General features: G+C 51.1%; 2 protein-coding genes across 2 annotated transcripts in view; both read right to left on the reverse strand.

The window, feature by feature from the left end:
- Window positions 1-10,738, reverse strand: part of EIF2B3 (eukaryotic translation initiation factor 2B subunit gamma) — a 95,509-nt gene extending 84,771 nt beyond the window's left edge. Inside the window, exons 1-2 of the mRNA XM_058808712.1 lie at window positions 10,514-10,738; window positions 6,970-7,109 (exon numbers count right to left, since the gene is read on the reverse strand). Coding sequence (XP_058664695.1) covers window positions 6,970-7,109; window positions 10,514-10,661 — 288 coding nt within the window. The 5' untranslated portion in view covers window positions 10,662-10,738. The remainder of the gene's footprint in view (window positions 1-6,969; window positions 7,110-10,513) is intronic.
- Window positions 10,739-11,311: 573 nt separating this feature from the next.
- LOC131559914 (E3 ubiquitin-protein ligase HECTD3-like) lies at window positions 11,312-19,638 on the reverse strand. The gene is made up of 21 exons (XM_058808471.1): window positions 19,218-19,638; window positions 18,980-19,140; window positions 18,344-18,436; window positions 17,774-17,909; window positions 17,299-17,414; window positions 16,922-17,035; window positions 15,765-15,847; window positions 15,362-15,527; window positions 14,939-15,020; window positions 14,500-14,682; window positions 14,358-14,407; window positions 14,173-14,237; window positions 13,828-13,931; window positions 13,467-13,586; window positions 13,249-13,338; window positions 12,950-13,156; window positions 12,587-12,716; window positions 12,135-12,209; window positions 11,805-11,886; window positions 11,639-11,710; window positions 11,312-11,470 (listed from the first exon to the last, which is right to left on the reverse strand). The coding sequence occupies exons 1-21, from the start codon at window positions 19,533-19,535 to the stop codon at window positions 11,395-11,397; spliced, it is 2,523 nt and encodes an 840-aa protein (XP_058664454.1). The 5' UTR covers window positions 19,536-19,638; the 3' UTR covers window positions 11,312-11,394.
- Between the last annotated feature and the right edge of the window lie 1,036 nt (window positions 19,639-20,674).

A 20,674-nucleotide genomic window follows, 5' to 3' on the forward strand; every position in this document is an offset into this window, starting at 1 on the left:
AAGATGATTGAATTTATACTACAGAAGAATATCTAAATTTGCTTCATGAAAAATCTAAATGCAGATTTGCTTTTCCATTTTCAGCACAGAACCAAGGAAAAATGAGATAACCTGTTTGGGTTTCCCAGTTAAGACAGCATGACAAAAATGCAAAATTAAATTCCAGGCATCCTAAAGTTCACTGATCTTTACCATGGCTTTCACCAAATTAAACAGTGACAGAAAACCAGTACTGAGAAGAGTGACAGTCTCTGGGATAGCATGTGCTGCTCACAACACCACATTCCTATTATCAGTGTTACACAACTGTACCAAGCTGCAAAACCAGACACAGGGGAAAACCCTCCCAGCACAATTAAGTCCATGGGCTGACATTTGGCATCTCCTTCCTCCCACATTCCCCAAAAACTGGAACTAGGTACTCAGGCTCCAACAGATCACCTGTGTCTGATCTGAACAAATCCATTTTCTCTTTCAGGGGAAGAATATCACCTGCAATTATATCTTCTTTGGACATTTCTCTGGAAGAACATTCCTTCCTTGCTGCCTGCAGCCTTTTTTGCTTTGTTTCTAGCCTGTGGGATTTCTACTTGTGTATCTTCCCCATGTCTGGATCGTAACAGATCTTCCTTCATACAATGTTTGGGCTTTTCATGGCAATTGTGGGCACTACAGCTGTCACAGTGTCATCCTTAAAGCACAGTAAGTTATTTACACAGGGCAGCTGTATCTATTTTAAATAGGGAAAATGAATGAGGATTTACCAAAATGAACACTGCTATTTACTCCCCAGAAATGAAAACTAGTAGTGGCTGACAAAACCAGGAAAATATTTTTACCAGGATGCTTTTAAATAAATTACTTCAGCTATATGCCTGTGCAAAGAGCTTGCTGTGTCTGCAAGTAGAATAGGCTGAATTTGTGTAATTCATCAGAAACCACAGAGGCCTAAATGAAAACACACACTGTAAGACAGGAAAAGCAATGACCATTAACTTCTACATGGGAACAAGAGGTATTGGTTAACATAATGAGCACAGGCCTGGAGTTCCCAGGAGCATGAAAAGGAAAAGGACATGCAGGGGGAGATGCAACAATTGAAGCTGACAGGCATCTCAGGTCTGTCAATGACTCTTCTTGCAAAACACCTAAGGTTTTGCAGTCTCTATAATGGAAGGCATCCTCTTTAGAGGACAATGGGCAGAATAGCAAATGCCCTAATAATCATTCTTGATCCAACTTTCACAACTAATTGCCTTATTCAAACTTCTGGTGTTTAAGCCATTATTCATAGTAAACCTGGGCAGCAAAATAATTTAATTAGCTAGAGTCTTCTAAAGCTGAGTAACATTAGAAAAAATAAAATAAAACAACAAACAAACAAAACCCCCCAACAACTGCTGAATTCTCTCTTACCCTGCCAGAAAAAATAATGATCAGCTGAAAGTCCTGAACACATTCTTCAAGCACAGAGTCAGGCAGTGGTGTATTGTTCCTCTCAGCCACCCAGCCTGAGCACCTGCCCATGTAGCTGCTTTCTACAAAGACCATCAGCTCTGCTTTGGGAATGGGATTTGGGCATGCAAACTGTAATAAATGTTTACAAAAACAAAAATAATGTTGGCCAGTGCCTTCAGTTGTGGCAGTTTTCAGTATAAGAGGCAGAGAGAGGGAAAAAAGATGCTACATACCCTGTGAACTGCCATCTGATACATCTGCTTTCCTTACTAACAACATTGTTAAAGGCAGAAACAGAAAAACCACCAAGACAGCATTTTAATTTGCCTTTTAAACACTTAAGTAAAAAATGTTTGCTGTCAGCTGAGCTGGAAGAAAATTATTAAATTATTTTTACTACTTCAAAACAGATTAATAGAATATTTAGTTCAGCCTTGCTACTATACAGACCTCGTCTCGTACAAATGAATTTAATTTGGGTTTCTTATTTCCACTGACAGTACAAAAAAATAACTCTATATTATGGGGACCTAAGTTTTTCTTTCCATGCTCACCAAACTCTGCTCAGTCGTACCAAAAGGATTCAGATTCCATCTTGCAGCCGTTGCAGCAAGCTTCCTTACATCATGTGTTTGGAAAGGAGATTTTTCAGCAGAGGAAGCCGAGCGCTTCGCCGCGCGGGCCAAGACTCCACGGATCAGTGACCCTCAGCAGCGCACGGACCACCACCGTGACATCACACTTTCCACAACACGGATCCCAAGGATGCACATACCAAGAGAATCTGGAGTTTCAAGCTTTGTTTATTTGCTCAAAGAAAGTTGGTTTTCCTTCTTCTTTTTGGTAGCTTTTTAGGGTTTGTTTTGCTTTGCTTTTAAAGAGCTATATTACTTTGTAATCTTACTTTTTGAAACTGAGAAGACCAGGTGGACCACCTGAGATGAAACATTTCTCTCACAAGCACTCAGCAGCGATAGCAGCAGAAGACAAGCTGATTAATTCACATCATATTATTCAGGGCTTCCATTAACACAGCTAAGGGCTCATCAAGGGAGGAAAATACGAAATTGTTCCATTGCTGTTACTCTGCTGGAACGCCACATTTTAATCACTGTCTGGAGTATAGTTGGGTGACACAAGGGAGAGAAATGCTTAATAGAAGATGAAAATAATACAGACTCAGTGAAGACAAATGTTTGATCCAGGCACACCCAATCTACCCAAAACACAGATTCATGAGTTAACCAGGTTTTTCAACCTGCTGCCTGGAGAGCCCCAGCCTGGGAGGGGTGCCAGACAGCAGCTGTGTGGGTCTGGTAAAATTTGGCACAGGAAACAAAATGGTCAAATATTAGGGATGCCTACATTTCAGAGGAGCTCTGAAACTACAGTGACGCCCCTTGCCATTTATTTTTTTCATCAACAATAATCGACAATCCACCAAAAGGGCCTTAGCAGCCTGATGAATGGTACAAGCAGAAGGTCACAGAAACACAGTCCTCAAAGGGGTTTCCTGAGTCAAGAGTTTTGCCTTCTGTCATTTCAGCTATTGATTTATTTAGTTCATTTAAAAGCAAACAAAAATGCAAAAAACCAGATTCTCATTCTAGGAGGAAATTGGGGGATTCTTATCTTGTTTACACTTGGAAAACTGTCTCACAATCATATTCTGCTCTGATTAAAACTTTTCTGCAATTTTCAGCCTGTGTTTTCTCACAGCTAATTTAAACCCATTTATACTCCACTCTGAATATCTTATCTCCTTTTCTAGTGTTTGTCCCACATTTGATACATTTGAGTTCCACACCTGCTCAGTATTCCTGGCAAACAACCCTTCTCATTGCCTTAAGCAATACAATTAATTTCTCATCTCTACCATAAAGAATACTTTACCTGATACATTCCAGTTTTGTATCAACCTTTCCTTCCTCCATCAGAGTGGCTGCTTATCATCACACTATTTCAACTAGTATATTCTGAGACACCGCAATTTACTCTTGGGCTTCTAGGTCCTACCACAAATTTCTTGTTACTATTCCCCAAAAGCACAAGTTCTGTGTTACCAGCCAAACTCTATGTCCTATAACATGAAGGTCATGGCACACATTTTGCATACTGGTCCTGTCAATCAGCCAAAGGAGGTCCACTGAACTGCAAAAGAGAAGGCTTTTAAGAATGGCAGCAGAAGTCAAATAAATGAAGACCTATTTCTGGACTGCAAAAAACCATACAGGATGTATCAAAAGACTTTACAATATGACTTGGAAAAAATCATGTCCACTAATACCAGTTACAGAGGAAAAGCCTCCCTAAGTGAGCCAGGGGATTTCATTACATAAAATTACAAGGAACATCAAAATAAGTTCACATTTTAAAAGGCTGTTCCCCATAATAACAACAACAACAAATTACCACTGAAAGACAACCTGCCTACAAAACCAAATTGCATCATCTCCTACCACAGCCTGCAGTAGACAGCACTCAATCTTTTCTCTTGCTAGAAAATATTATCACATATCATCACTGAAATGGTCAAGACTTTTATGATTTCCCTATTACCCAGATTCAACTCACCTGAATGCTCCAGCCAGTGCTGCTTACCAATGAAAACCAGAAACAAGGACTAGTAATAGTTATTGAGGAGAAAGCAAGTATATATGATTTTAAAGAAAAGCTGAATCTCTTCACCTAATTATGCCTCAGTTCTCAGTTGGAGAATTGTGAGGCCAAACTGATTAATGGTGTTTGCTATTCAGACCCCAGAACTGAATGTTTAATAAAAATAAACAAAACAACCCACTAAAGGTACTGGTAAAGAACAGGCCAGACTGACACCCAGGCCTAGGAATACACAAAGTGAAACTTACAGGACCAAGTTTTCTGGTGTTCACTACTTTTCATGCAGGTACCTTAAGGACTCAAGTTTAGCATAATATTTTTATTGTATGAAGGATCCAAGAAAAGGATACATTCAGACTTGTAATGAACATGAAAACCCTAATGAAGCTGCTACCTTGTCAATCAGGTGTAGGCTGAGACAGCCAAAAATAACAGGAAGACTTCCAATAGAGCAAAGAACTTGCATCTAGTATATCAACTTTCGAAGCAAAATTGTCAAAAACATTATTATGTGTGCAGAGTGGGCAAACAGCAAACCAAAACTTTAATGAGTTTCCTTTGCTCTCATGAACTTCTGAACAACTTGCAAAAAGTAAGACTGGCAGTCAGATGGTTGTTACTGTGAATGAAAAGTCAGTCTTCCCTGCCACCAAAAACACCAGCAACATAAAGAGAGAAAACAATGGAAACTACACTTCCTTAGCACTTACAGGTTTTGCATGTACATGCTCTCCTGCTACTTCTGAATGCAATTCTGTAAGTCTAATCTTGACATCTAATCTTTAAAGTATCAAGCCTCATTACCCAAGGAGCAAACAACAAAAAGGCCCAAAGGCCCAAAACTGCAGGCACAGCAAGCAGCAGTGAGACTCCTTCAGTCAACGCTGGACAAGGCAGCAAGTCATGAAGTGTTACGCTTTAGAGTGTTTTATGCACATCTCAGAATTTGTGATCAGCAGTTCTGCTACCCTTAGACATATTTCTTACTGTGCATTTATAATCTTGGCTCTACTCCCTGTCACTCGCACTGCACACAAGCAAGTTGTCTATGCTGCGCCACGTTACCTCGCTTTCACTGAGCATACTTGCTCTTCTGTCTGTGGGCAATTAACTCAATTTGTGACAACTAAGTTTCAGCAACCAGTTTAAACTTCTCATCAGACTTTTGGCATGGGCTGCAAAAAGCCTGCCAGCAAACTATGGCCACAAGAAGCAGTTGTTTTCACCAGGGAAACTCATTCTTCAACGAGATCACTCTCCCGCTGCACTGCAAACACAGCCAACATACAGCAGCTTTTCAGCTGCCTCTACTGAGGAGTTCTCTCACCTCTATCACACAGGAGAGGGCATACCCTGTAAGAGGTGCACCAGTGGTATGCATTTACTACAGGAATGACTCCAAAGTACACAGTGCAGCAATCTGCTCAAGAACTTAGTATAGGCTTCTTTCAAATAAGAGACCACTTTGTCCTCTGTGCCCAGGCAAGCAGACATGGAATAAAAAGGGCAGAAGCAGCTGCTGCCACTCATACATAGCATCTGACTTAGGAAAGCTTGTGTGGTTTTCAGGACTACCTCACATCTTCTCTAAGCCTTTTTTCTGGAAAATAAACAGAAGATCAACACTGCCGCCTGTGAAGACACACTATTTTCTAACTCACAGACACTCTACTTGCTGCTTCCCAGGGCCACTAAGCAGACCTGGCTGGATTACCAAAAGACAGACACCCCAACATTGATCAGACAATAAAACTGTAAGATCAGGGTTCCAATTTGCAGTGCAGATACTTCCTTATTGCACACATGTATTTAAAAAATACTGCCAAACTGAGTTATGACAAAAGTGATTCTCCACATGATAGAAACACTCAGTTCAGTTAAATTAATTTAGTTAATTTTGATTTTCTTTGTTATATATTCTCTTCACCCTCTAAATACTAGTCTGTGCATTAATCCCTTGCCAGATCTGTCTCCTTGTGCCATTACACATCCATATTTGCCTTGAAGTTTCACCTTGTCTCAAATGAAGTCTTTCTCTTGGGAGTATATAGCCTGTAACACTGCACTTTATTAGCTTCAAAAAGAGCTTCAAAAAGAAACCTCAGGACTTAAGCACTCATTGATGTTCTGTTGCAACATTTATTTAAACAGGCAATTTGGCTAAGATGGCCTAAACAGACAGGGAACAAATCCTATGATTAAGTCTATGACAACAACAAAAACAAAATTCCGTCCCAGATCACAGCAAGAGCTCCAAGCAGCGTTTCTGCCTTACATGGGAGTGTTTTAATTATGCAGCTGGAAATTAAAATTCTGTAAACTGCTGGTTTTATTCAAACAGCAGCCCTTTATCACATCTGGGCACTGTTTACTGAAGAGCTTACTGTAAGACCAAGGGAACAAAAGCAGAGGAAAAGCAGAAAACTGAAGCCCAGCACAAGTCACTGACCCAAGAGTGCAGGCACGCCTGTGTCATGACCAGCAGTGAACACAAACTCTCTGGAGCACCACTGCTCTGCCTCAGGCAGCAAAGAACATTTGTGCACAGCTACTCCCCCAAGCACTAGGTAGACAGACAACAACTATCACACTCTGTATCAAAAATCATAGAAACAAATACAACCTTTTAATTCCTTGCCAGAAAGCTAAGAGTGACCAAGACGCAGCCAGAGCCCAGCCTGAACAGGCTCCAGCCTTCCCAGCTCTCAATTCCAGTCATTCAGAGTCTTTGTGTGCGTTCCCTTGTGAGGTGACCTTTACAAAATTCAGCTCTTTTGAAGACCAGGAAATTCAGTTATGCACAGTATCACTACATAGGACACTCCTTACAACACAACAAAAAAAATTATAAACAAATAACTTCCAGTTAAGTTCAATAAAAGACAGTAATACCTTAATTTTCTGGTGAATATGCCTCAGTGAATCTGCTGTACCCATGTCCATGTTGTCACTGATGCACACAAAATCAAGCTTCATTTTTGTGTCCAGGTTTAGCATCTTCTGGATTTCCTTCCTTGTAATCACAATGACCTCTAGGACAAAGGAGAGTGAGATGAGATGAAGCAGAAAAAAAATCTAAATAATATTAATCACAAATAGGATACACCCACTTTTTTATTTAGAAAGGCTGATGGAACTGTCAAAAGGCTTGAGCAACATAACTGGGTTCTCCACCCAGTCAAGCTCTTTTGGCAACAGTAACTTTTCAAGAAAAGAATTAAACTCTAATGACTGTGAAAACAATCTCCCCTGCTTTGCTGGGAGGAGGCTGTTACTGAAAGGGACACATGCATGTGTGGCATGAGCTACCAAGACAGAACAGACACTTCTTGTATCATTAACCAGCAACTTCAAACCATATGTCCTCAAACAGACCAGTGAGACCCCGTGCTCATGCCACCAACACTTTAGAGCTTTGTCTTTTGCTGCCCCAATCCTGTGTAATCCTCTGTGGACAACACCAACCACACTATTACAATACAATGGTTAAACTATTTCTCAGCATCAGCTTGGCAAGAAAGTGGAGTAATATATGAGCAACAAATTCATTCCATCTACAAAAGAAAAAGGATAAATGCATATTTGAAGGAAATCAATACTGGCATGAAAGCATATTTTCCAAAATGAAGAATGTGAGAACAGAAGCTCTGCAAAGAAAAGACTGAGGAAAGAAGATGACAAGAAACCTTTTCCCCCAGTCTTAAGAATGGGAAGGAAAAGCAACAATCAAATTTTCCAGTTAAAATATCCCCTCAAAACACCTCAACACTATAACATTGTATTCCACATGGAATTTTAACAGAGAATTATGGGAAATAATAAATAAGAATGATAATAATAGAATAGACAAGATGAAAACACAGGAATAAATCTGCATCAATCAAAACTCAACTCATCTTGAATCTATTAAAAAAAAAGAGAAAGGAACTGTAAATATAGGACTTGTGTGGCATTTTGGTGCCAGAGACATGGCTGCTCTTCCACTCCCATACTGGATGCCAGTGTGAAATCAAAATAGGCTGAAGAACCTAGAGAAAAGGACTGAAAGCACACCTTGAATTAGGCAAAGAATTAACTGATGAAGGGGGAACTGGTGTCAGGTGCAAGTTGTAAGCTCACACAGTTCAGCATAAACCTGGTGAGCTGGGCAAAGGCCTCCTAAATATTAGGAGAGCTGAAGCACTTGCAGTTAGGGCAAAAGAGACACAGTGAGTCACCCATGGAACACCCACTTACTTCCACAGCAAGTATGAGGAACTAATCCTCCAGGGAGAGAACTGATGCCACTGGATCATTTAATGCAGGGGTGGACAGCTTGGTCACAGAGTGAAGCACAGAAGGAGCAGGAAGGTGGCAGTTTTCTTACTGAAGCTGAATGCGTTTGCTGAATACAACCCTGCATGTCCACACTTTCACTGGGGACAGGTAAGCTGAAGCACTACGTGTGAGATAGAAGAAAGATCTGACTGCAGCACTGTCACAGAGTCACAGCAGGGTTCAGGATGGAAGGGACCACACTGGGTCACCTGAGCCAACCTCCCTGCTCAAGCAGGGTCATCTCAAATCACATATGACAGGACTGTGTCCAGATGGCTCTGGGATACCCCCAGTGAGGGAAATCCCACACCCCCTCTGACAGCCTGTCCAGGGCTCAGTCACCTGCACATTAAAGAAGTTCTTTCCCGTGTTCAGGTCAAACCTCCTGGGAATCAGTTTCTGCCCGTTTCCTCTTGTACCATTGCTTGGCACCACTGAACAGAGCCTGGTCCATCCTCTGGCACCTCCCCTCAGAGAGTGACAGATATTGATTAGGTCCCTTCTCAGTCTTCTCTTTTCACCTCTGAACAGCCCAGCTCCCTCAGCATTTCCTCATAAGGGAGATGCTCCAGTCCCTCCATCATCTTTGTTGCCCTGCACTGGATCTGCTCCTGGAGCTCCGTGTTCCTCCTGTCCTGAGGAGCCCAGGACTGAACACAGCACTCCAGATGTGCCTCACCAGGGCTGGGTAGAGGGGCAGCACCTAGTGCTAGTGGTCAAGAGCATCGAGTGGAAATGGTTATTTCTGAATAAAGAGCCAGAGAAAGCACAATACTGATTACACAGAAGATTTTAGCTATCTAAATTTCCACTGCAGGACAAAAGTATTGGAAAAAAAAAAAAAAGAGACAGGAGAACAGGCAAAGAAGGGAGACATTCAGAATGCAGATTTCAACAAACAAAAAACAAATCCAAGAAACAGAAATTCTTTAGTATCTTCTAATGAAACAGAATAAAGGCAAAGTCTGCTCTTAGTTTTGTTACTTCCCACTGAAATAGTAAGAAGCTAACATGGATAATCATGAACTGATCTTTACATCTCCATAGAATATAGAAGCAGTCAGGGAGAAAGCCACAGACTCAGGATGAAGTGCAGGATAATCATAGAGACAAAATGGAGAAGAAGAAACACAAAAGACAAACATAAATATAAAAACCTGGATGCTTGAAAGGTGTCAGGAAGAAGCTTTAGAAGAAGCTGGGGGGACGCCACAGAAAGATTTGACCAGCACTCAAAAGGTGAACAAAAGCCTAACCTCAGAAGATACTGAAGAAGCTCACCAGGTACTAAACAGCACTTTAGTCCCAGTGTAAACAAAGCCCACAGGGGAGCACCACGAGGGTGCCACTGTCCCCACCCTGCTGTGGCCACACGGACTGAGCGCCTCAGACAGAGCCAGCAACCCTGAGCCTGGGCCAGGCTGAAACAACAAACCAGCAGGCACCCCCGGGAGATGGCACTCCTCACACTGCTGCCATTAATGACTGAGAAAGGAACACGGGAGACTCAAGGTTAGTGACCCAGGGAATGACATCAGAGCTGGGAAAGGCCTCGAATCACAGAATCGCTGCAGTGTTGGAAAAGAGCTTGAAGATCATCAAGTCCGACCAACCAGCACCACCACCACGGTCACCACTAAACCACGTCCTCAAGTGTCATACACTCATGGTTTTTGAACACTTCCAGGGATGGTGACACCACCACTACTCTGGGCAATCTCTTCCAATGCTTTAAAATCCCTTCAGTGAAAAACATTTTCGTAATATCCAATCTAAACCTCCCCTGGTGCAACTTGAGACCATTTCCTCTCGTCCTGCCACTTGTCACCTGGGAGAAAAGACCAACACACCCCGCTCTACAACCTCCTTCCTCGGTGAGACGAGGGGTGCAGGCACAGGGAGCGCAGCCGAGAGGGCGCGAAGGGATGTGACACGGGCCAGCAGCACAGCCCCAGCGCAGAGGGGACATGTGCTACAGCACCTGTACCAACAGGGCACCTGCGACACGGCATTGGAGCGGACGGGAGCGGCGGCGGTGCCCGGGGACAGCCCGCGGTGAGGTGAGCAGGGGCAGCCCGCAGTGCCCAGGTCGGCACACCCAGAGCCCGCCGGGCCTCACCTTCGAAGCCGGCGCGCTCCAGCAGGTTCAGCGGGTACCAGAGCAGGGGCCGGTTCCCCACCGGGAGCAGCGGCTTCGGGATGCTGGAGGTCAAGTCCGTCATGCGGGAGCCGCCTCCGGCCGCCATCACCACGGCCTGGAACTCCATCGTGTGGCAGAGTGAGAGGCAGGGCCTCACCGGGACAGGCGGGACGAGGCCGGGTCCCCGCTCCGCTCCCCGCGGCCGCTCCCGGCACTGACAGCGCAGCAATGGCGGCGCGGCCGCGCTGCGCCTGCGCGCGGACAGCCGAGAGCGTCGATGGCGGGCGAGCGCCGATAGAGTCGATCCGCCAGCCCCGGTGGGCTGCGGGCGGCCTCCACCCAGCCAGGACGGCGAGAGGAACACCGAGCGAAGGGACCCCGCGCTGCCGAGCGCCGAGTAATGGATCCCTGCCCAGCGGCGGGGGGCGCTCGGCGGAACAGCGCCCCCAGGCGGCCGCGGGGAGAACTGCGGGGGGCAATGGGGGACACTGCGGGGACACCGGGGGAGCACTGTGGGGTGTACCGGGGACACTGGGGGCTCTGTGTGTGGGGTGTACTGGGAACACTAGGGGCTCCCTGTGGGGTGTACCGGGGACACTGGGGTCAGTTTGCAGCTGTGCTCCCCACACCATGTCCAGAGAAGGGACAGGACTCACAGCACTCCCTGCCCCCATGCTCTCCACCCCGCAGGAGCCTGTGCGGGCAGCACCCAGCGTCCAGCGCCATGCTGACCCTTCCAGCTGCAGTCCCAGACCTAGAGAAGCACAGACACAAACAGGGGTAAGACAGCAGGATCTGGGCCTGCTGTTTTATTGAATCCAGTGTCCCTGAGGTTCCCACGGCGTGGGCACAAGGGGGTCTCATTCATCCTTGTCGGTGTCGATGGACATGCAGTTGTACACGGCGTAGCGCAGCATCTCCTCACAGATCTTGGCCCTGGCAGGGGGAATGCCAGGTCACAGCCATTATGGCCACAGAAAACCTCAGGCTTCCCTCCCCACGCCTGCCTGGACATCCCCCAGGGGAAGGCCTCAGGAGTCCTGATGGGAACCCCAACACCAGCTCCAGGGAGTGGGGAGCATCCCTATCCCCCGCTCAACTCACGTGGAATAGTTGGGCAAGAAGAAGCTGCAGGAGCATGTGGAGGACTGTGGCATCACGTCCCACGCTTCCGAGCTTGGGAGAAAGGAGAGTCAGACCCCAGCACAGCAACCTGACATCATGTGGGGACTCCAGCACGGCACAGGGACCCCAGGCAGGATGGACTCACTTCGACCTTTCCGGGTAGACGTTGATCTGAACTGGGAGGCGGCTCCGGCCGGTGGCAAACTTGAGGAAATGGCTGAGATCCTCTGAGGGGAAGGACAGAGCACAGGTCTCAGGGACAGGGCTGTCCCAGCAAGGTCTGCCTTGCAGAATCACCCCAGGAGCATGAGGCAAAGCTAAGGGATCCTCTTGGAACCCCAGGAACAGGTATGACCCCAGCCGCTTCCCAGGGAAGCACCTGGTGAGCACCCCTGGGGCACAGGGCAGGGGGAACCCCCTACCCTACCCCGTCCTACTGCACATGAAGAGCAGGTAAAGGTTTGGGGTCACTCACCACTGGTGAAGTTGTTGAGTGCCTCGAAGAAATACTTGATACGGGTATCATCAGGGGGGAAGTCCTCAAACTTGACTGCAACAAACAATGTGCAATGAATTAATTAGAAACTGCCAGCAAAGCAAAGGAAAGGAGGAGACCCTCTGCTTCTCAGCAAGCCTATGAGAGCCCCTGGCACCCCTGAGTGGGACCAGCACCTTGTGTCATGGTGGGCAGAGAAACAGAGGTCCTAGTATGCAGAGTGGCCACTCAATTCTGCCCATAGCAGCTAAGGACCAGATGGACCAGAGCAGGGTTTGCTGCTAAACCTGAAGCATCCAGGGACCCTCCAACTAATCCTCCCCCAGGCTCTCAGGCATCCCATGACCAGGATGCATGTGCAAGACAAGCATTATCAAGGGGATCCCCTGCCCTTGTGGAGGGCAGGGAGCAGCTCTGGGCCTGTGACTTACTGAACTTGCGCAGCTCAGCCACTGTGATCTCCGGGTCCCCACAGGTCCTCCTCTCTATCTGCTGCCAAGTGAGCAGGTCCAGCACGGGCTGGGGCACCACACGGAGCAGCCCAGCACGTATGGCTGCAATCTGGGGACACAGGATGGGCTCCATGTCACCACGGTGGGTCTGAGCCCTGGCAGCCACCTAGAGCTCAGAGGACAGCAACCACAGGACCCCATAAGGGACTCCCCAGGGCACACAAACATCCTGGGCATGAGATGCACAAAGAAACCACCCAGCTGGAGCTGGCAGTCCCACAAGTACCAGAACATCTTGCCACAGGAGCAGGGTCCCCTGTGAGCCCTGGGGGACAGTGTCACCTGCTCCTTGCTCTCCTCCAGCCGAGCCTTTTGCACCAGGCGGATGAACTCCCTGCGGTCCTCGTAGCGCACGGCGGTGTTGCTGCCGTTGGGGATCAGCTCCACCACGCGCTGGTCACTCAGCACTGTTGTGTAGGTCAGCTCTCTGCCAAACATGAACTCAAAGCCTTCCTTATCCACCCTCTCCAGCACCTCCAGCAGCTTCACCTGCAATCCAAATGAGGAACAGCCACCACAGTGGAGCCAGAGCAGCCATAAGAGAGCACAGCGCTGCCCTGCCAGCACCTGGCCCTGCTCACCAGCTCTGAGTCCACAGTGGCAAAGTCCCTGCTCCAGCTGACCTCTTCCCCTGCCAGCTGCTTCCACACCAGCGCTGGCAAAGACAGGATCTGCCAAAAGGAGCAGACACAAGCATTCTCCTCCTGCCTCTTCCTCACTCCCAGGCAGCCCCTCTGCCCAAGACAGGGGGGCCCCTGCCAAGCCCCCTCACTGGCCAGGAAGGCTCTGCTGTGCTCACCAGAAACTCCTTGCTCCTCAGGGCTGCTCCCATCAGCTGCCCGATCCACTCATACTTGGGGAAGTCCTTGCAGGAGGGGTTGGGGACATACCTGTCCCTGGTGTCACTGCTGCTGTTAGCCTGTGTGAGACACTCTTAGGACACAGAGATGTGACAAGCCCAGCATGGTCTCTCCTGCAGCCTCCCCCACATTCACTCCTCCACCTGCCTCTCCTGCCCTTTACACCCCTCCAGGAGATCTCCCAGGTACAAGCACAGCTCCCCCAGCCAACAGCCCTGCAAGCATTAAGGTAGGGCTGGCACCCCAGGCGCTGCTGACTGACTCCCCTGGCCAGGACAGACAGACTGTGGGATGCCAAACCTGGTTGGAGGTGCGCACAAAGAATGGCAGGGGCACCGGGACATCGCTGGAGCTGGGACACAGTTCCTCTGACACATCTGTCAGGCTGTCCCGAAAGCCACCACCTGCAGGGGGGGCAGAGGATGGTCAGTGCCTGACACACCACGGCCAGACACTGAGCCACAGTATCTGGCCAAGCTGCTCCCCCGCTTGGGGCATCAGCAGCAGCACTGGTGGGGTAGGGGAGATACAGGAATGATCTCATGTTTGCAGAGCAGGGGGCTGCCGCTTCCAAAGCAGCTGGGACAGTGTAGGCACCCACTGAGCTGCACCCCAACACATGAGACACCAGGGGAGAGCTCTCACCACTGTCAATGATGCCCTCAGTGACGAAATCACACTCCCACCACTGGCTGTAGGTCAGGGGCCACCTGTGGGGAAGCAACAGCCTCATGCACATTCTTCCTCTGAGCATACCAGCAGCACCTGGAATCTCCCTGCACCCTGCTCGGGGGAAGTGACACCCCACAAATATGACACTGAACACCTACCTGTAGTCCAGGGGCTGATTGTTCTTGGAAGAGCTGAGGCCTTCATACAGCTGGAGAGTAGCAGAGCAGAAAGGGGATGAGATGGGGGCAAGACAGCTGCTGAAGTGACAGGTACCTGGCACAGGGCACAGCGGTGCCGTACCTGGGTGAAGACGGCGTTCCTGCAGCTGGGGTCCAGCGCGGGGTTGGCACGGTGCTCCCGGGCCAGGAGCCGGTTGATGTAGAGCTTTGGCAGGCAGTCAGGAGCAGAGCTCTCTGAGGACTGCAGACAGTGGGCAATGAGGGCTTCACTCTGCTTGGACAGCAGCAGGAATGGCTTAATGCTCTAGCAAAGGACAAGCAGGGATGGTTAGAGGTCTGATCCTGCCACCACCTGCTGTCTTTTCCACTCCTCAAGTCAGCCCTGGTGTCACAGGGGATGCTCCTCCATCCCTCAGGCAATGCCAAACATGGGAGCTCTCAGCCCTGAGCTGGTCTGTCCCCACTGGATAAAGAGGAAACACGACAGCCCCCAGAAAACCTGCACTTGTGAGGAGATGCCCCTACTGGCACCATCCCAGGGAAGCCTGGCACATGCTCACCCTGAATGCATTGAAGGTGCCAATGCTGTCCTCGGAGAGGGGTATCAGGTAACACAGGACACTTTCCAGGAGCTGGACAAACCTGGAGACAGGAGAGAAGCAGTGTGAGGCTGCAGGAGAGCGGCATTTCACCACAACCCCTGGGCACTGTGCTCCCTGCACATGGGTCCCCTCCAGCCCATTGAAAGACATCAGACACCAGGGGAGCACCCACCCTCTGTCCAAGCACTTCATTTCATTTCCCCAAAAAAAATGCTGCAAACAAGAGCAGCCCAACCCATGCTGCTGCACTGCAGCTGAATCACTGCAGAAGGTCTCTGTGGGGCCAGTACTGACTCCAGCCTGGGGCTGCCCTGCAGGTCAAGGCACGTTGCCTTTTGGGACTGAGATCACTGTAGGAATTGTGGCCTCCCTGTGCCATACCTCTGGATGAGCACAGCTCGCCGGTACAGCACGTCAGCTTCCACCCTTTCCAGGAGAGGGTAGCGAACCAGTCGGGCTGGCTGGAACATGCCAGCGTTCAGGACCAGGTCCCACTCCCAGAAGGACACGATCTTAATCCCCTGCAGACGGACGTTGTACCCTTGGGCTGCCGAGAAAGAACGGCGACGCTGCGTGTGCTGCAGCCAGCACGGCCCCGATGCTGCAGCGAGAGGCGAGGCGCCCCCAGCACCTGCAGCATTTCATTTGAAGCTCGTTCCTCAACCTCCCCACCAATGGATCCCAAAAAGCAGCAAGTGTGGTAGGAAGAGCCGCAGGGTCAGGATTGGCTGTGGGTTTAGGGCCAGGCTGGGCTGGCAGGCACAGCGTGGGTGCACAGGCTCACCCCGGCACTCCAGGAAGCGGATCTCCAGCACGGGCACGTGGGTTTTCATGTCGCGGAGGATGCAGATGTTCTGGTAGCTGTTCCTGCACACGGCATGGAGGGAGATGGCAGAGCCATGAGGCACAGACCATGGTGAGGTGGCCAGCAAGGCACAGGCCACTCTGGCTCCCCAGCCAAGGATGTGCTTCTACCCATGCAAAAGCCCCCACACCTCACCAGGGCTGTGGCAGGAGGTGCCCAAGCAGAGAAGAGGCTGTCAGAGGCACAGAGGCGTTCTGGAGGAGGTGGAAGCCGCATCCAAAAAAGCCAGAAAAGAGCACAAATTCAAAGCAGTACAGAAAGACAAGGCGGCTGAGAACATTCACTGTTCTTGGGGGTCCCAGCAAATCTCACAAGGGCAGAACTATCCTTCAAGCAGAGCTGGTCATGCAAGGGTGGTGTGTTTTTGAAAGAAACAGGGATTTGTGGAAATGAGCAATTTACTAAGTGTATTTTCAACGCCTTGTCAAGGTCCCATCAAAGTCCTGTGAGCCCATGGGGAAAAAACACTGCAAGCATTCATGTTAAGTAAGGAGCTGGCTCCTGCCACTGCAAAGGACACCTCTGCAGTCTCATGGGTGCTTCTTCAGACACAGATTTCACAGCTCAGCCAGAGAACATCAAACAGGCATGTTTTGAGGGAAGGCTAAGGAGACCTTTGCACTCCTATGTAAGCCCCTGGCTGCCTTGAGAAGGGTGTTCAGGGCCCGGGTGAAGATGAAGAGGTGAAGCACCCAAGACTTCTTGGCTACAGCATGGCAGAGATGCGCAGGAAGGTGGCAGCAGTGGTGTGTGCTCCAGAAGTGAGGAGGAAGAGGTAGAAAGACCACCAAAGTCACCAGGCAGAAGGAAGCACACTGCAGACCAGCTGCTGCAGCGTGGGTGAGGAGCAGGAGAGGAGATAAGGCACTTGACTGGCACATGGAAGCAAGGGACCACCACACTGTGGGAGCAGATGTAGCCTGCACTCAGAGAGCTCCAACCCTCGGAGAGCCACTGTCACTGGCAAGTCACTCAGAACCAACCCCAGCCCCATCCTTAATATCTGCTCAAGACATAGAGACAGCTCAGGAGTTTGGCACAAGCTGGGAACAGGCTGCTCCTCACTCATTACTCACTCGTTAATTAGGACTGTTCTCAGGTGCTGCAGCCTGCTTAGTGTTCCCCCATACACAGCCACTCGCCTGGGTATATGGGAGTTGGACTGCCCATCCAGCATCAGCCACAGCCTCCTGGGGGTGAGAAGAGGAAGAAACAGCATTGTCCTCCCCTCATGAGCTGCCTGAGCCCAGAGGTGCCCCCAGAGTTGTCCCAGGCCTGGGGCAAGGCTGTGTCTTCCTGGGGTGCCTTTGGCAGCAGCTGTCCCCCACCTCTACCCCACACCCCCAGGTGCAGCAGGGGGAAAGCTGGGTTGAAGAGGAAGATGGTGCTTTGCCCTGCACTCTGTCCTTCCCTGGCACAGCTGTTGGCATGGAGGGACACCCCGAGGTCTCACTTGACAATGGCTCCTTTCTTCATGTTGAGCCGCACCCAGTGCTGCCCCGGGGGCCCGTTGCTCTCCCAGAAGGTGTGTGTCAGGTTGTCTGTCAGATGGGCTGCAGCACAATCCTCCTGCAAGTGAGCAGAGGGAGGGAGATGAGCATCCTTGGACACGCCATGGCCTCCTCTTAGATGTGTTCTGTGGGTCCAAAGGGGTCAGGAACAGGCCAGCCCCTTGGTTTGCTAGGCTGTGGGTGGATGGTGGCTCCCTGACATAGCAAACTGGGCATGGCTGTGGACCCCCAGTGCCCCAGAGACACAATGGGGTTTTGATCCCAACTCCCAACAGGTTTGCTAGAGCAGCAAAATCCCCCCACCATGCCCTGCCCCTTGCAGAGGGGACAGCCACAGCTGGCCACTCCACCCACATCTGTGCTGATGCTCACATGTCTTGTGCTGCTTTGAGGCTGCAGAGGAGCCCCACTACGCACCGCGTGTGAGGAGACCTCGATGCTGTTGATGTGTTCCTTCACGCAGTCCGCACTCTGCAGCTTCTTCTCGCTGTGATTGTACAGGAAGCGCCCCAGCTCCATGTCGTGCTCATAGGTCCAGCCTGGGGGCACGGACCTGCAGGGAGTCTCTGTGTTAATAGGATGAGAAGACCAGGCTGCACCCCAAACCTGCCCACCAGCAGTGTGCAGGAGCCCTAGCCCCAGCTGAGACTGGCTGCAGGGTCTCATGGCCACCAAACTGACATGGTGCCAGGTCACTGTGCTGCAGCAGACAGATGGCACGGCTCTATCTCATCATCAGCACACCAGGTATTAATGGCCACTCCAAGCCAGTGGAATAGCAGTACACAGTCACTCCAATAGTCTGTGGAGCAAAGGCCATCTTCACTTGAGCAGTGCTGAGGTACCAATGTCAAAGGCAAAGTGTCTCGTGGCACTATCCTCCCCCCTCCAGACCCTGAAGCCAGTCTTGGCCCTGCAGGCATGTCCAGGCCCTGGCCAGCAGCCCCTAAGGATGCTGCAATCCCGCTCTAGGAGACGCATTCATACCGAAACTTCTGCACGGCAGCCTCATCCTGCTCTATGAGCCTGGGCATCTCTCCAAGGCGTATGGAGTACGTCAGGTCCACCACTTGTTCCCAGCTGGAGCAGCAGAGGCAGAGGAGTCACACAATGGAAAAGATGTGTCAGTGCTCAATGTGTCCATTACTGCTTTAGCCTGAAGTGTAGTCAGCAGCAGTGGGGCACTGGGGGTGACACCCAAGAACAGCAGGGGGAAGGGTGAGTGTCCCTGCACCCGAGTATAGTCTGGGACAGAGCAGGGGAATCCCGCCGTGCACATGACTTTCCATCAGGAAAATAAAATTTGAGCTCTCTGATCGCTGCACAACCTCTGTGTCATTTGGGCTCAGCCCAGATTCAAATGACTCAGAAGATTATGACGATACCCCTGGTATCATCTTTATTCTGTGCAGGCGCTGCCACAAGCAAACAGGATTCATCTACAGGGAGCATCCACCTGCCCGCCGGTGCTCGGTGGGGACGGTCCCACCTGCGCTGGGGCTATAGAGCGGGCTGTGCTGGGCGTGCCCAAGGGATTCGGGATGGTTGGGTTTCATGTCCTCTGTGAGGACCGGCCACACGCGTTTCCAGCGCCCAGAGCCCAGTTTCTGCCCGGGGCCATACCTGACAGCAGGTCTGTAATCAACGCCCAGCGTTTGGTGCTGACACTGGATCCTCTCCACGGAGTCAACCGGGACTAATTTATCTCCTCCCTCTCCGAACCTCTGCGCCAGGACCCAGCCCTCCGCCAAGTGACGGGTGCTCGCGTACTCCTCCAGCTGCTCCTGAAGGCACATCCCGTCCTGTCACCGCCGTGGGGACCCGGCATGCCCGGCTGGTTCCCGGCGCCGCCCCCCGTTACCTTGCTGAGCTTGACCCAGAGCCCGGCGCTGTTGCAGTACTCCTCGCCGCTGGCGCGCAGGCAGCCGCCCTTCCGCACCTCGATCATGGCGGCTCTGCCGCCCCGCGCCGGCCCCGGGCTGTCCCACACGCTGAGCAGGCTGCGGGCGGCGGCGGCCGCGGGGGCCGAGGGGTCCTTGCAGATCTTGTACTGCACCTCCCGCGGCACGTAGCAGAGAGCGGCGGGCAGCGCCCGGGCACGGCGGAAACACTCGCTGCACTGCAGCAGGAACCGCAGCCGGCCCAGCACCTGGTGCGGCGCCTCCCCGCCCGCCTTCATCGCGCTCCGGGCACCGGCTCCGCGCCGCTGCGCTGCGCCCCGGGCTGTGCCACGACCGTGTCCGCCCGGGAGAGCCCGCCGGGCCGGGGCGCCTCCGGCGGGGCCGCCGTGCCCACCTCCCTGCGGCGCCGCCCCGCCTCGGGCAGCGCTCACTTCGCAGCTGCCGCCTCCACGCCAGGCAGGCGCCGCTCCGCCCGTGCCCCGGGCACGCCCCAGCGCTTCTTCATCACTCTCGGGCCGCCGGCGCTCCCGTCGCCAGTTCCGGGCCCCCTTTGCCAAAATGTGACTCTGTTACGCCCACTTCAGTATCTGCTCTCTCCCGGCCTCCAACATCTCTGTCATTGCCTGCAATTCCGACAAGCAGAGAGGGAGTCCTGTGCCATCAGGGCACAGGGCTACATCTCCAGCCTGAACAGGGAAAAGAGGTTAGTGGGAATTCTGGTATGGGAGAGCCAGCTTCTGGCTGTTATATCCCTGCCCTGGGCAGGCCTGCAGCAGGTGGAGATGCTCCAAGCACTGCTGGGGAGGAGGACAGGCTTCCCTGCCCAGAACAGCTTTATCCCAGGTGGCAGAGGCATCCTGGCAGCAGGAGTGAGGCCATTACACCCAAAAGCGCTCAACCACACCTCCCCCACCCTGCCCTGAACATGGGGTGTGACACCCCGTGTCATGGCTGCTTGTTGCATTCCACAGCAAGGCGATGGCAGAGAGCAACTCAGCTCCACCCCATGCTACCTTAATTTCTTCACGTTGGGCACAAAGGGTTGAGTTGAAGGATCATGAAACAAGCAGATGGCAGAGCTCAAAGGTCCCTGGTGCCTGCCTGCTCCTCCTGGCAGGTCAGAGTCCAGCTCCATCCCTGCCTGCAAAGGCACAGTGCAGAGAGATCCCATAGCTGTTCATCCCTGCATTGTCACCTGTTGAACAGGCGTGACTGTGCCTCACCGCAGCAATGGCCACCTGCCTTGCCGTGAACCACAATGCAGAAGAAATGCAGACTTGGGCCTTGCTTTTGCCTGCAGTAACTATAGCCAGGAGGGTCCTGGGCCCTCCTTCTGCAGCCAGTCACCCTGTACCACTGGTTTGCAGAGCTGCTGTAAAGGGTTAAGCCAGGACTCTGAGTAACCAATGTGACACTA

This window comes from Ammospiza caudacuta, chromosome 7 (assembly GCF_027887145.1).
Source record: "Ammospiza caudacuta isolate bAmmCau1 chromosome 7, bAmmCau1.pri, whole genome shotgun sequence".
Classification (NCBI taxonomy): domain Eukaryota; kingdom Metazoa; phylum Chordata; class Aves; order Passeriformes; family Passerellidae; genus Ammospiza; species Ammospiza caudacuta.